Raw genomic sequence first — 14,195 nt, 5'->3', positions numbered from 1 at the left:
AGGGACTGTCTCTATATGTTGCCAATTTGTACTTCCCAAGCACTTAGTACAGTGCTCTGCACATAGCGCTCAATAAATACGATTGATGATAGAATGGGTGGTAAAAGGGTTAACATTACCCTTCCTAGTAGGGCACCAGACCTTATTCCTCAGGCCTCTGAGGGACACACTGTAAACTAGTTGTGGGCAGGGAATGTGTCTGTTCATTGCTGTATTGTACTCTCCCAAGAACTTAGTATAAATAATAATAATAATAATAATAATAATAATAACAATAATAATAATAGACTGTGAGCCCACTGTTGGGTAGGGACTGTCTCTATATGTTGCCAACTTGTACTTCCCAAGCGCTTAGTACAGTGCTCTGCACACAGTAAGCGCTCAATAAATACGATTGATGATGATGATGATGATAATAATAATAATCATAGCATTTGTTAAGCACTTACTATGAGCCAAGCATTTTTCTAAGCCCTGGGGGAGATACAAGGTAATCAGGTTGTCCCACGTGGGGCTCTCAATCTTAATCCCCGTTTTACAGATCAGGTCACTGAGGCCCAGAGAAGTTAAGTGACTTGCCCAAAATCACACAGCTGACAAGTGGCGGAGCCGGGATTAGAACCCATGACCTCTGACTCCCAAGCCCGGGCTCTTTCCATTGAGCCACGCTGCTTCTCTAGTGCTTTGCACACAGTAAGGGCTCAATAAGTACAGCTGAATGAATGAATGATTGGAAAATGAAGGCCCCTCCCAACTTGTTGTGGAGAAGCAGCGTGGCTCAGTGGAAAGAGCCCGGGTTTTGGAGTCAGAGGTCATGGGTTCAAATCCCGGCTCCGCCGCTTGTCAGCTGTGTGACTTTGGGCAAGTCACTTCACTTCTCTGGGCTTCAGTTACCTCATTTGTAAAATGGGGATTAAGATTGTGAGCCCCAAATGGGACAACCTGATTACCTTGTATCCTCCCCGGTGCTTAGAACAGTGATTTGCATATAGTAAGCACTTAACAAATACCAAAATTATTATTATTATTATTGTTATCGTGTCTATTGCTATATTGTACTCTCCCAAACATAATAATGTAATAAGCATAATAATGTTATTTGCTAAGCACTTACAGTGTGCCAGGCACTGTACTAAGCGCTGGGGTGGTTATAAGCAAATCGGGTTGTGAACACAGTCCCTTGTTCCACGTGGGGCTCACAGTCTCAATCCCCATTTTACAAATGAGGGAACTGAAGCCCAGAGAAGTGAAGTGACTTGCCCAAGGTCACACAGCAGGCAAGTGGCGGAGTCGCGATTAGAACCCATGACCTTCTGACTCCCGGGCTCTATCTACTACGCCAAATTGTACTTCCCGAGCGCTTAGTCCAGTGCTCTGCACGCAGTAAGCGCTCAATAAACTTCTCTGAGCCTCAGTTCCCTCATCTGTAAAATGGGGATGAAGACTGTGAGCCCCCCGTGGGACAACCTGATCACTTTGTAACCTCCCCAGTGCTTAGAACACATAGTAAGTGCTTAATAAATGCTATTATTATTAATAATAATAATAATAATAAATACGATTGAATGAATGAGAAGTGAAGTGACTCGCCTGAGGTCACAGAGCAGACAGGTGGCAGTGGCAGGATTAGAACCCAGGTCCTCCTGATTCTCAGGCCCATGCTCTATCCATTAGACCGCACTGCTTCCCTTCTCAACCCTCTTCACATTAGGGAAGGAGAAAGTATAGACTGTGAGCCTGCTGTTGGGTAGGGACCATCTCTATATGTTGCCAACCTGTACTTCCCAAGCGCTTAGCACACAGTAAGCACTCAATAAATACAACTGAATGAATGAATGAACTATAGAATTCCATTTTTGCAGAAGCCCTGGCCGGAAGGCAACCACGAGATGATTGAAGAACCTAAGGGAAGGAAGGCGAGAAGCCAATCAGATAAAGAAAGTGAACTTGAGGAAAGGCAGATTTCAACACATGAAGGGGCTGGGGAGGGAAGATCTCGTAAGAAGGACGCCTATTACTGCCGTCTCCAAAAGCCCCAGCGTGGAATAAACAGTTCAGACACCGCGGGGACGTGGCAGTGCATAGGAAGCTCAAAAAGACCAGCAAGATGCCAAGTTGGCCAAATCCAGAACTTTAAAGGCCTGAAAGGCTAGGGGGCAAACCACAAAAAAGTGGGAATGGGGCCAACTCCCTGAGGAGGAGGAGAAGGAGACAAAGCACGCTTATGTAGGGCCAAAATCAGGAAAGCAGAAGTGAGGGAGGAGGAACTGATTGCAAGAGAGAGGCGGAAACAGGCAGAGGAGGAGGAGCAAAAAGACCAAAATGCCCTTCCCGCCCCCACCCCGACACACGCACGCACCTAAGAGGACGGGCAGGATGGTGGAAAGATGACCAACGATCGGTCACCTGTGTCTCCTTGACCAGCCGAACCAGAGCTATTTGATGGTGGGAGAGTGGGAAACCAGACTAGAAGAAGACAACGGAGAAGCAGCGTGGCTCAGTGGAAAGAACCCGGGCTTTGGAGTCAGAAGTCGTGGGTTCAAATCCCAGCTCTGCCAATTGTCAGCTGTGACTTTGGGCAAGTCGCTTCACTTCTCTGTGCCTCAATTCCCTCATCTGTCAAATGGGGATTAAGACTGTGAGCCCCCCGTGGGACAACCTGATCACCTTGTAACCTCCCCAGCGCTTAGAACAGTGCTTTGCACATAGTAAGCGCTTGACAAATGCCATGAGTATTATTAAAATGGCTGAAGTGTGTTTGTGAAAGTTGCATGAAGTCAAGGAGCAGAGTTGTGCGTTCGGCGGTACTTACAGAATTGACTGTTACTTGGGGAACTGGGGAAAAATAGGGGAAATCCCTGTAAAGTGGAGGTCACGGCTGGGGTGACCCTGGCAATTCTAGGCCTGTCAGTTTACCGTCCTATTGATCAATCAGTGGTATTTATTGAGCGCTTACTATATGCACAGCATTATACAACAGAATTAACAGACACTTCCCCAGCCCATAAGGAGCTTACGGTCTGGAGGGGAGAAGTATTTGAGAAGACCCTTGGGACAAGTCAGCAAGCATCTTATTTTCAGGCAGCTAGGTGAGCCAGACATGTTCAGTCTGGCTCTTTGAAGAGCACCATTAGCTCCTCCCATCAGGTAATAAAGACATCTAGATGCCAGTAAGCCTTTCGATCATGACCCTCGTGATAGTCCCATCAAGCTAAGAAGACTCACACGATATTCCCATCAAGCTAAGAAAACTGGAGAGTCAAATCCCGGTCAAACACCTAATTTATCTCGGTCTCAGTTTCCTCATCTGTAAAATGGGGTTTCAGTACCTGTTCTCTAGACTGTAAGCTCCCTGGGCAGGGAACGTCTACCCATTCTGTTGTATTGTCCCAAGCGCTTGGTACAGTGTCGTGCATACAATAAGCGCTCAGTTAATATGATTGACTGGTACTTGGACTGTGAGCATTTACTTGTGTGCAGAGCACTGTACTAAGTGCTTAGGACAGGGACTGTGTACACTCTGCATGTACTGTGTCTACCCCAGTGCTTGGCACAGAGTGCTTAACAAATACCACAGTTATTAGTAATTATCATTATTATTAGTCTGGACAGTGCCATACAGTTCTCAGTCCTATGGAGTGACGTGATTGGCGAGTTGGAAAATGGAACTGAGGGTATGTGATCATTAGGTTTGCCTTCAGTGCCTTGGTGAAGCACCACAGAGGCAGCGGGGCCTAGTGGAAAAAGCACGGGTCTGGATCATAATCGTCCCCCTCTCCATCCCCGCATCTTACCTCCTTCCCTTCCCCACAGCACCTGTATATATGGATATATGTTTGTACATATTTATTACTCTATTTATTTATTTATTTATTTATTTTACTTGTACATTTCTATCCTATTTATTTTATTTTGTTAGTATGTTTGGTTTTGTTCTCTGTCTCCCCCTTTTAGACTGTGAGCCCACTGTTGGGTAGGGACTGTCTCTATATGTTGCCAATTTGTACTTCCCAAACGCTTAGCACAGTGCTCTGCACATAGTAAGTGCTCAATAAATATGGTTGATGATGATGATGATGATGTTTGGTGATCAATCCATCAGTGGTATTTATTGGTCGCTCACTGTGTGAAAAGCACTATACTAAGCGCTTAGGAGAGTACACCATAACAGAGTTGGTAGACATGTTCCCTGCCCACAGTGAGCTGACAGTCTAGAGGGGGCACATAGTAAGCGCTTAACAGTCCTCTAGCCTGTCAGCTCACTGCGGGCAGGGAATGTGTCCATTGTGCTGTTGTATTGTACACTCCCAAGTGCTTAGTACAGTGCTGTGCACACAGTAAGTGCTTAATAAATATGACTGACTTAATGAATAATAACAACAATGATGGTATTTGTTAAGCGCTTACTATGTGTGAAGCACTGTTCTAAGCGCTGGGGGATACAAGGTGATGAGGTTGTCCCGCGTGGGGCTCACAGTCTTAATCCCCATTTTACAGATGAGGTAGCTGAGGCACAGAGAAGTTAAGTGGCTTGCCCAAGGTCACACAGCTGGGATTCGAACCCATGACCTCTGACTCCCAAGCCCAGGCTCTTTCCACTGGGCCACGCTGCTTCTCTAACATCCTAATTATTATTCATTATCATTATTATTATTCTTCCCTCCCCAGACAGTGAGACGGTTCAGTATCACTACGGGCTGAAGGACCTGGTCACCATCCTTTTCTACATCTTCATCGCCGTCATCCTGCACGCTGTGGTCCAGGAATACATCCTGGATGTGAGTGGCACCCCAAGGGCCCTGAACTGGGGGGATGCGGGGGTCGGGGGGATGCCGGAACCTCGTGGCTCTCTTCAGCTCCGAGCTGGGTCTCGCTTTGGGCTTCCCGCATACAACAGAAACAATCTGCGCATGAGGCAGAAACTCCTCACCCTGGGCTTCAAGGCTGTCCATCCATCCCCTCGCCCCCTCCTACCTCACCTCCCTTCTCTCCTTCTCCAGCCCAGCCCGCACCCTCCGCTCCTCTGCCACTAATCTCCTCACCGTTAGGCCTCGTTCTCGCCTGTCCCGCCGTCGACCCCCGGCCCACGTCATCCCCCGGGCCTGGAATGCCCCCAGTCCCTCTGCCCATCCGCCAAACTAGCTCTCTTCCTCCCTTCAAGGCCCTACTGAGAGCTCACCTCCTCCAGGAGGCCTTCCCAGACCGAGCCCCTTCCTTCCTCTCCCCCTCTTCCCCCTCTCCATCCCCCCCATCTTACCTCCTTCCCTTCCCCACAGCACCTGTATATATGTATATATGTTTGTACATATTTATTACTCTATTTATCTTGTACATATCTATTCTATTTATTTTATTTTGTTAGTATGTTTGGTTTTGTTGTCTGTCTCCCCCTTTTAGACTGTGAGCCCACTGTTGGGTAGGGATTGTCTCTATATGTTGCCGACTTGTACTTCCCAAGCACTTAGTACAGTGCTCTGCACACAGTAAGTGCTCAATAAATGCTTGATTGATTGATGGATTGATTTTGATTGATTGATTGATTTTAAAGCCCTCAATCCCCTTGCCCCCTCCTGCCTCACCTCGCTGCTTTCTAACTACAGTCCAGCAGGCACACTTTGCTCCTCTAATGCTCACATTGCACCTCAATCTCGTCTATCTCACCGCCGACCCCTCGCCCACATCCTTCCTCTGGCCTGGAGTGCCCTCCTTCTTCATAGCCAACAGACAATTACTCTCCCCACCTTCAAAGCCTCAGACTGAGCCCCCTCCTTCCTCTCCCCCTCCTCCCCCTCCCCACCCCCTCCGCCTTACCTCCTTCCCCTCCCCACAGCACCTGTTTATATGTTTTTATGTATTTATTACTCTATTTTATTTGTACATATTCAATTTATTTTATTTTGTCAATATGTTTTGTTTTGTTCTCTGTCTCCCCCTTCTAGACTGTGAGCCCGCCGTTGGGTAGGGACTGTCTCTATATATTGTCACCTTGTACTTCCCAAGTGCTTAGTACAGTGCTCTGCACACAGTAAGCGCTCAATAAATACGATTGAATGAATGAATGAATGAATTGAAGGCACATCTCCTCCAAGTGGCCTTCCCCGACTTAAACCCTCATTTCCTCTTCTCCCACTCCCTTCTGCGTCACCCTTGCTCCTTGAATTCACCCCTCCCTCAGCCCCACAGCGCCTATGTTTGTATCCATAATTTATTTATTTCTATTAATGCATGTCTCCCCCTCCCACCCCCTGCCCACTGTGAGCTCACTGTGGGCAAGGAATGTGTCTACTGACTTGGTAATTTTGTACTCTCCCAAGCGCTTTGATACAGTGCTCTGCACACAGTAAGCGCTCAATAAATACGATTGATTGATTCCCCCTTCCCCTCCTTCAACTCTTTTTTGAATCGTGTCCCACAGAGTCAACTGGAGTCACGCGTCATTGTCCCCGAGTTGAGGACTTAAGTTCGACTTCTGGTCCCTTGCTTTTTCTTTCCAAACGTCCCGAAGTCCCCACCCTCAGTTGCTCTGAAAGGCTCAATGGAGTCTGAAAGAGAGAGTGGCGAGACAACACGTTTCAGCCTCTTGGCTGCCTCCGCTTAGCTTCTCTTGAGGCTGGCATAGTGCGGAAGCTGGCCACAGAGCCGTCCCCTGGGGCAGCGACCGTGGGGGAAATTAATTGGGATTTCCTCTTTGAAATGGGATGTGCGAGTGGGTGGGCGGTGAGTAAATTCTGTTTTTGTTTTCGTTTCTTCCTTGCTGTAGAAAATCAACAGGCGGCTTCATCTCTCCAAGATCAAACACAGCAAGTTCAATGAATCTGGGCAGCTGGTAGCCTTTCATCTCAGCTCCTCAATCTGGTGCTTCTACATAATTGTGATGGTGAGACCGTCGGTGGCTCTTTATCGGGGTAGGAAGGTGGCCTTTCCCATGTTGTGGGGCCTTAACTTGGCTGAGCCGTGCTGGCTTGCCTGGGGGCCAGGACTGGATCAAAAGGTGCCTTGGGGGCCACTGGACCGGAGCATTTGGTGCCCCCTTTCCTGGGGACAATTTATTCTTTCATTCAGTCGTATTTATTGAGCGCTTCCTACTACTAATAATAATGATGGTATTTTGTTAAGCGCTTACTATGTGCCAAGCACTGTTCTAAGCGCTGGGGTCGTTACAAGCTAATCAGGTTATCCCATGTGGGGCTCATAGTCTTCATCCCCATTTTACAGATGAGGGAACTGAGGCCCAGAGAAGTGAAGTGACTTGCCCAAAGTCACACAGCTGACAAGTGGCGGAGCCGGGATTAGAACCCACGACCTCTGACTCTTAAGCCCGGGCTCTTTTCTCTAAGCCACTCTGCTTCTCGTGGCTTACTATGTGCAGAGCACTGTATTAAGCGCTTGGAAAGTACAATTCAGCAATAAAGAGAGACAGTCCCCACCCACATCGGGCTTACAGTCTAGAAGGGGGGAGACAGACATCAAAACAAGTGAACAGACATCAATATAAATAAACAGGATTATAGATAGAAACACGTCAAAACAAGTAAGCAGGCACTAATATAAATACTTAGAATTATAGATATGTACATATATATACACAAGTGCTGTGGCGGGGTGTGGGGATGGAGCAAAGTGAGCGATTCAGGGTGATGCGGAGGGGAGAGGGAGCTGAGGAAACGGGGGGCTTAGTCTGGGAAGGCCTCCTGGAGGAGAAGAACCTTCAGTAGGTCTTTGAAGGGGAAAGGGTGATTGTTTGGCGCATTTGAGGACGGAGGGTATTCCAGGCCAGAGGTAGGATGTGGTCCAGGGGTCGACGGCAGGACACGTGAGAACGAGGTCCAGTGAGGAGGATAACGGCAGAGGAGCGGAGTGTGTGGGCTGGGCTGGAGAAGGAGAGAAGGGAAGTGAGGTAGCAGGGGCCGAGGTGATGGAGAGCTTTGAAACCAATAGTGAGGAGTTTTTGCTTGATTCAGAGGTTGACAGGCAACCACTGGAGATTTTTGAGGAGGGGTATGACACGCCCAGATCGTTTCTGTAGAAAGATAATCTGGCCAGCAGAGTGAAGTATGGACTGAAGTGGGGAGAGACAGGAGGTTGGGAGGTCAGAAAGGCGGCTGATGCAGTAATCCAGTTGGGGTATGATGAGTGATTGTATTAACATGGTAGCAGTTTGGATGGAGAGGAAAGGGTGGATCTTGGCGATGTTGTGAAGGTGAGACTGGCAGGATTTGGCGATGGTTTGGATATGTGGGGAGCAGAGTCGAGAATGACACCAAGGTTGTGGGCTTGTGAGATGGGAAGGATGGTCGTGTCATCCACAGTGAAGGGAAAGTCAGGGAGAGGACAGGGTTTGGGAGGGAAGATAAGGAGCTCTCTCTTGGACACCTCAACGTTGAGAGAAAGTTAAGGATCCAAGCACTGCTTCTTCTCCAATCTGGACAACAGCTCAGAGAGCTGAGCCAGGCCCTGAAACCTCAGCGCTCAAAATCGGCCCCTCCCTTGCTCAGTGACCCTAAGGAAGTCACTCAGCCTCTCCGAGCCTTGTTGCTCCGGACCGGTGAAATGGGGAGAGTCGTTCCAAACCACCTCCCACCCAAATAGGTGGACAGCCCTGCAAAATGACTGGTAGAAATGATCAGGGAGGAGAAAAAGCCCCAAACCACTGGGAGTCAGCCGGTCAGTCACTGTGTGCAGAGCACTGTACTAAGTGCTTGGGAATCCAGTGTATAGGGCTGCTAAGGGCCCTGTGATGTGCCCAGGAGCTAGAAGCTTCCTTGAGAGACCTCCAGACATTAGGCTTTACAAGTTTAATGAAACTGACATCTTTCCTTTCCCCTCCCCTTGAACAGAGCGTGTGTCGTCCCCTCCCTAGCTGCTCCTTTCCCTTGGCTCACTTTCGTTGATTCATTTATTCGATCATATTTATTGAGCACTTACTGAGTGCAAAGCTCTGTACTAAGTACTTAGGAGAGTACAGTATAACAACAACGAGCTCACAGTCTAGAGGGGAAGACAGACATTAATATAAATAAATAAATAAATTACGGATATATGCATATGTGCTGTGAGGATGGGAGGGAGGATGAATGAAGGAGCAAGTAAGAGCGGCGCAGAAGGGACTGGGAGAAGAGGAGAGGAGGGCTTAGTCACGGAAGGCTTCTTGGAAGAGACCAGGGAGAGCCAGGAGATCATCATCATCAATCATCATCAATCGTCTTTATTGAGCGCTTACTATGTGCAGAGCACTGTACTAAGCGCGTGGGAAGTACAAGTTGGCAACATATAGAGACAGTCCCTACCCAACAGTGGGCTCACAGTCTAAAAGGGGGAGACAGAGAACAAAACCAAACATATTAACAAAATAAAATAAATAGAATAGATATGTACAAGTAAAATAAGATCACTGCACTGAGCACTTGAGAGAGTACAATAGAAGAACAGAGTTGGTAGATATGTTCCCTCCCCCCGACAAACTTATATTCTAGAGAAAGCAGTCCCTGGGTGAGGACAGCTTTCACTGCTGAGCTTCCTCCCTGAGGTCAGATCTGAGAACGAGGGGCCGGTTTCCCCCTAAATGATTATGATGGTACTTGTTAAGCGCTTACTATGTGCCAAGCACTGTTTTAAGCACTGCGGGAGATACAAGGTAATCAGGTTGTCCCACGTGGGGCTCACAGTCTTAATCCCCTTTTACAGATGAGGTAACTGAGGCCCAGAGAAGTTGAGTGACTTGCCCAAAGTCACACAGCTGCCAAGTGGTGGAGCCAGGATTAAAACCCACGACCTCTGACTCCCAAACCCGCGCTCTTTTCACTAAGCCACGCTGGTTATTATTACTCTATTTATTTATTTATTTTATTTGTACATATCTATTCGATTTATTTTATTTTGTTAGTATGTTTGGTTTTGTTCTCTGTCTCCCCCTTTTAGACTGTGAGCCCACTGTTGGGTAGGGACTGTCTCTACGTGTTGCCAATTTGTACTTCCCAAGCGCTTAGTACAGTGCTGTGCACATAGTAAGCGCTCAATAAATACGATTGATGATGATGATGATGATGGTTCTCTAATGCAGGTGCTGCCCTTCGGCTGCAGGCCGGAGCGGAAGCAGATAGTTGCCGTATTTGCTTCTCGGCCCTGGGAATAGCCATCCTGTTCTGGGGCCGAACAGAGAGAGGCAGAACAGCTGGCTCCTTTGTGGGATGTCTCCATTAGGAGCCTGAATGCTTCAGGAAGTCAAGTGATTCTACCACCAGCCCCGTGACAACAGGACCCGGAGTCTATCCCTTGGACTTCCTGCTTCCCCGGAGAGATGGTGGGGAGGGCTGCTATACCGGGTGAAAGCTCCCACTTTTTTTTTTTCTTAGTGGTATTTGTTAAGCGTTTACTATGTGCCAAGCACTGTACTGAAGCGCTGGGGTAGATAACATGCTAATCGAGTTGGACACAACTCGTGTCCCACGTGGGGCTCCCGGTCTTAATCCCCTTTTTACAGATGAAGTACCTGAGGCACAGAATATTTAAGGAATTTTCCCAAGGTCTCAGCAGACAAGCGTTGGGGCGAGAATTAGAACCCAGGTCCCCTACCTCACAGCCCCATGCTCTCTCCACTGGGCCACACTGCTTCTCACTCACCTCTGGAGTGTACTCAGCTCTCAAAACTTGTCCCCATGCTTCCTGCATGACCTGACATGTTTGTCAATCAATCAGTTGAATTTATTTAGCGCTTATTATGTGCAGAGCACTTGGGAGAGAACAGTACAAGAGAGCAGAGTTCCTTATTCCCATCATTCCCTGTCCTTGTAGGGAAGGACTAAGGCTTTTATCTTAATGAGAGTGAAGATAATTAAGGGACAGATGTTGCAGGGAGAGAGGCGGGCGGCCTCCTGGCTTGTCTCCTGATAGGACAGACCCCATGGTTCATAGGAGACCCCCTTTTAGACTCCCCCTTTTAGACTGTGAACCCACTGTTGGGTAGGGGCTGTCTCTATATGTTGCCAATTTGTACTTCCCAAGCGCTTAGTACAGTGCTCTGCACATAGTAAGTGCTCAATAAATGCGATTGACGATGATGATGATAGGAGACAAAGCTCCGGATCTCGAGGAGCCGCAGCGCGCCTTGGGTCGTGCCGTGGTGACTCGCTCCCTACAATGACCGGCACTTTAGAAAACTTGCTCTGGTCCACTTAGCCAGACCCTCCGCTAAAGAGGAGGGAGGATGTCCGTCACAGCGATGCCCCTCCAGAGTCCCCTTCCCCCTTTCAAATCGCTTTTCCCCCTTGAGATCCCAGCAGAGTTCATTCATTCAGTCGTATATAGAGAAGCAGCGTGGCTCAGTGGAAAGAGCCCGGGCTTGGGAGTCAGAGGATGGGTTCTAATCCTTTGCTCCGCCACTTGTCAGCTGTGTGACTTTGGGCAAGACACTTAACTTCTCTGGGCCTCAGTTACCTCATCTGATGAAGACTGTGAGCCCCACGTGGGACAACTTTATTACCTTGTATCCCCCCAGTGCTTAGAACAGTCCTTGGCACATAGTAAGCACTTAACAAAAGCCATTATTATTATTATTGTTATATATTGAGTGCTCACTGTGTGCAGAGCACTGTACTAAGCACTTGGAAAAGTACAATACAATAATTAACAGACAGTCCCTGCCCGCAGTGAGTTTACGGTCTAGCTTAGAGCTTTGGGTTTTGTGTTTCTGTTTATTGAAAGGGGCTTCTCAGGTGTCTGTTTCTTTTTTTTTTTTTTAAGGTATTTGTTAAGCGCTTGCCATGTGTCAAAACTGTTCTAAGCTCTGGGGTAGATATGAGGTAATCAGGTTGGACAAAGTTCCTGTCCCACATGGGACTCACAGTCCCCTGCTGAAAGCTCACCTCCTCCAGGACGCCTTCCCAGACTAAGCCCCCCTTCTCCTCTGCTCCTCCTTCCCTCCCCATCAGTCATTCATTCATTCAATCATATTTATTGAGCACTTACTGTGTGCAGAGCACTGTACTAAGCACTTGGGAAGTACAAATCGGTAAAATATAGAGACGGTCCCTACCCAACAGTGGACTCTCTCCCTCTGCTCTACCCCCCTCCCTGCCCCACAGCACTTGTGTATATACGTACATATTTATTATTCTATTTATTTTATTAATGATGTGTATATATCTATAATGCTATTTATATTGATGCTATTGATGCCTCTTTGCTTGTTTTGAAGCCTGCCCCCCTCCTTCTAGACTGCGAGCCCAGGGCAGGGATTGTCTCTATTTGTTGCTGAACTGTACTTTCCAAGCGCTTAGTACAGTGCTCTGCACACAGTAAGCACTCAGTATATACGATTGAATGAATGAATGAATTGGAGGGAGGAAGATTTCCATTTTAGAGATAGGGGAACTGAGGCACCAAGCAGTGAAAGTGATTTGTACAAGGTCACACAGCAGACACATTGTCTCCCCCTTCTAGACTGTGAGCCCACTGTTGGGTAGGGACCGTCTCTATATGTTGCCAACTTGTACTTCCCAAGCGCTTAGTACAGTGCTCTGCACACAGTAAGCTCTCAATAAATAGGATTGAATGAATGAATGAATGGTGGAGCCAGGATTATTCATTCAATCATTCAATCGTATTTATTGAGCGCTTACTGTGTGCAGAGCACTATACCAAGTGCTTGGGAGAGTAAAATGCAACAGTAAACCCACACATTCTCTGCCCAAAGTGAGCTTACAGTCTAGAGGGGGAGACAGACATTAATATAAATAAATAAATTACGGATATGTACATAAGTGCTGAGGAGCTGGGAGGGAGAGATGAACAAAGGGAGCAAGTCAGGGTGATACAGAAGGGTGTAGGAGAAGGGGAAAGGGGAGCCTAGTCAGGGAAGGCCTCTTGGAAGAGGTGTCTTCAATAAGGCTTTGAACGGGGAGAGAGTAATTGTCTGTCAGATTTGAGGAGGGAGGGCAGAGGCAAGATGTGGGCAAGGGATCGGCAGCCAAATAGACGAGATCGAGGCACAGTGAGAAGGTTAGAATTGGAGGAGCAAAGTGTGTGGGCTGGGTTGTAGTAGGAGCCTAGGGAGGTGAGGTAGGAGGGGGCAAGATGATTGAGTGCTTTAAAGCTAGTGGTGAGGAGTTTGATGCAGAGGTAGATGGGCAACCACTGGAGTTTCTCAAAGAGTGGGAAAACATGGCCTGAACATTTTTGTAAAAGAATGATCCGGGCAGTAAAGTGGAGTATGGACTGGAGTGGGGAGAGACAGGAGGCTAGGAGGTCAGCAAGGAGGCTGATGAAGTGATCCAGGAGGGATAGGATGAGTGATTATATTAACATGGTAACAGTTTGGAGGGAGAGGAGAGGGTGGATTTTAGCGATGTTGTGAAGGTAGGACCGACAGGATTTAGTGATGGATTGAATATGTGGGTTGAAGGAGAGAGAGAGTCAAGGTTAACAGCAAGGTTATGGGCTTGTGAGATGGGAAGGATGGTGGTGCCATCTAAAGTGATGGGAAAATCAGGGGAAGGACAGGGTTTGAGATGGGAACGATAAGGAGTTCTGTTTTGGACATGGTAAGCTTGAGGTGACGAGAGGACATCCAAGTAGCAATGTCTTGATGGCAGGAAGAAATGTGAGACTGCAGAGAGGGAGAGAGGTCAGGGCTGGAGATGGAGATTTGAGTATCATCCTCATAGATTAGAACCCCTGTCCTCTGACTCTCAGGCCGAGGCTCTTTCCAGTAGAACACGCTGCTTCCTGTGTGCTTTTTACCACACTGCCTCCAGCCCGCCTGATTCCCATGAAGACCCCCTGCTAAATTCAAGTCAGGTTGTTATTTTTCCCGTCAAGATGAACCAGTGGTGGTCAGGGGTCGGAGAGGGAAGGGCATTAGGAGCAAGGAAGGGTGTGGCTCGAGAAGTTCCCACTGGGCATGCCAGTGGCTAGCCAGGTGGATTGCCCCTTTACGGGTCAGAGGGAGAGAAGTCTCCTCAGGAGCACCGGACAAGATCGAGCCAGGTTTGTGGACCAAGTTCTCCACCCCAGGTTGAGTGGGAAGGTGGCAGCGTTAAGGAGGGAAGTGCAGGACTGGCCCCTGTGTGTTGACTGTATCTGAGAGGACCGTCAACTGTGGGAACAACCCTTTAGGATCAGTGGACGCACAAACACCCCCACTGAGGCAGGGACCCGGCCAGCCGTCTGGAAAAGACTGCTCAGTAACAAACGAGTGA

The 14,195-nt window shown here is 48.1% G+C and overlaps 1 protein-coding gene across 1 annotated transcript in view; it reads left to right on the top strand.

Annotated features, from left to right (window-relative positions):
* Positions 1–14,195, top strand: part of TRAM2 (translocation associated membrane protein 2) — a 102,488-nt gene that overhangs the window by 70,791 nt on the left and 17,502 nt on the right. The window contains exons 3-4 of the mRNA XM_038740207.1: positions 4,669–4,778; positions 6,761–6,877. Coding sequence (XP_038596135.1) covers positions 4,669–4,778; positions 6,761–6,877 — 227 coding nt within the window. The remainder of the gene's footprint in view (positions 1–4,668; positions 4,779–6,760; positions 6,878–14,195) is intronic.

The sequence above is a fragment of the Tachyglossus aculeatus genome, chromosome X1 (genome assembly GCF_015852505.1).
Source record: "Tachyglossus aculeatus isolate mTacAcu1 chromosome X1, mTacAcu1.pri, whole genome shotgun sequence".
Taxonomy (NCBI): Eukaryota; Metazoa; Chordata; class Mammalia; order Monotremata; family Tachyglossidae; genus Tachyglossus; species Tachyglossus aculeatus.
This window is presented reverse-complemented; position numbering and strand designations above follow the sequence as displayed.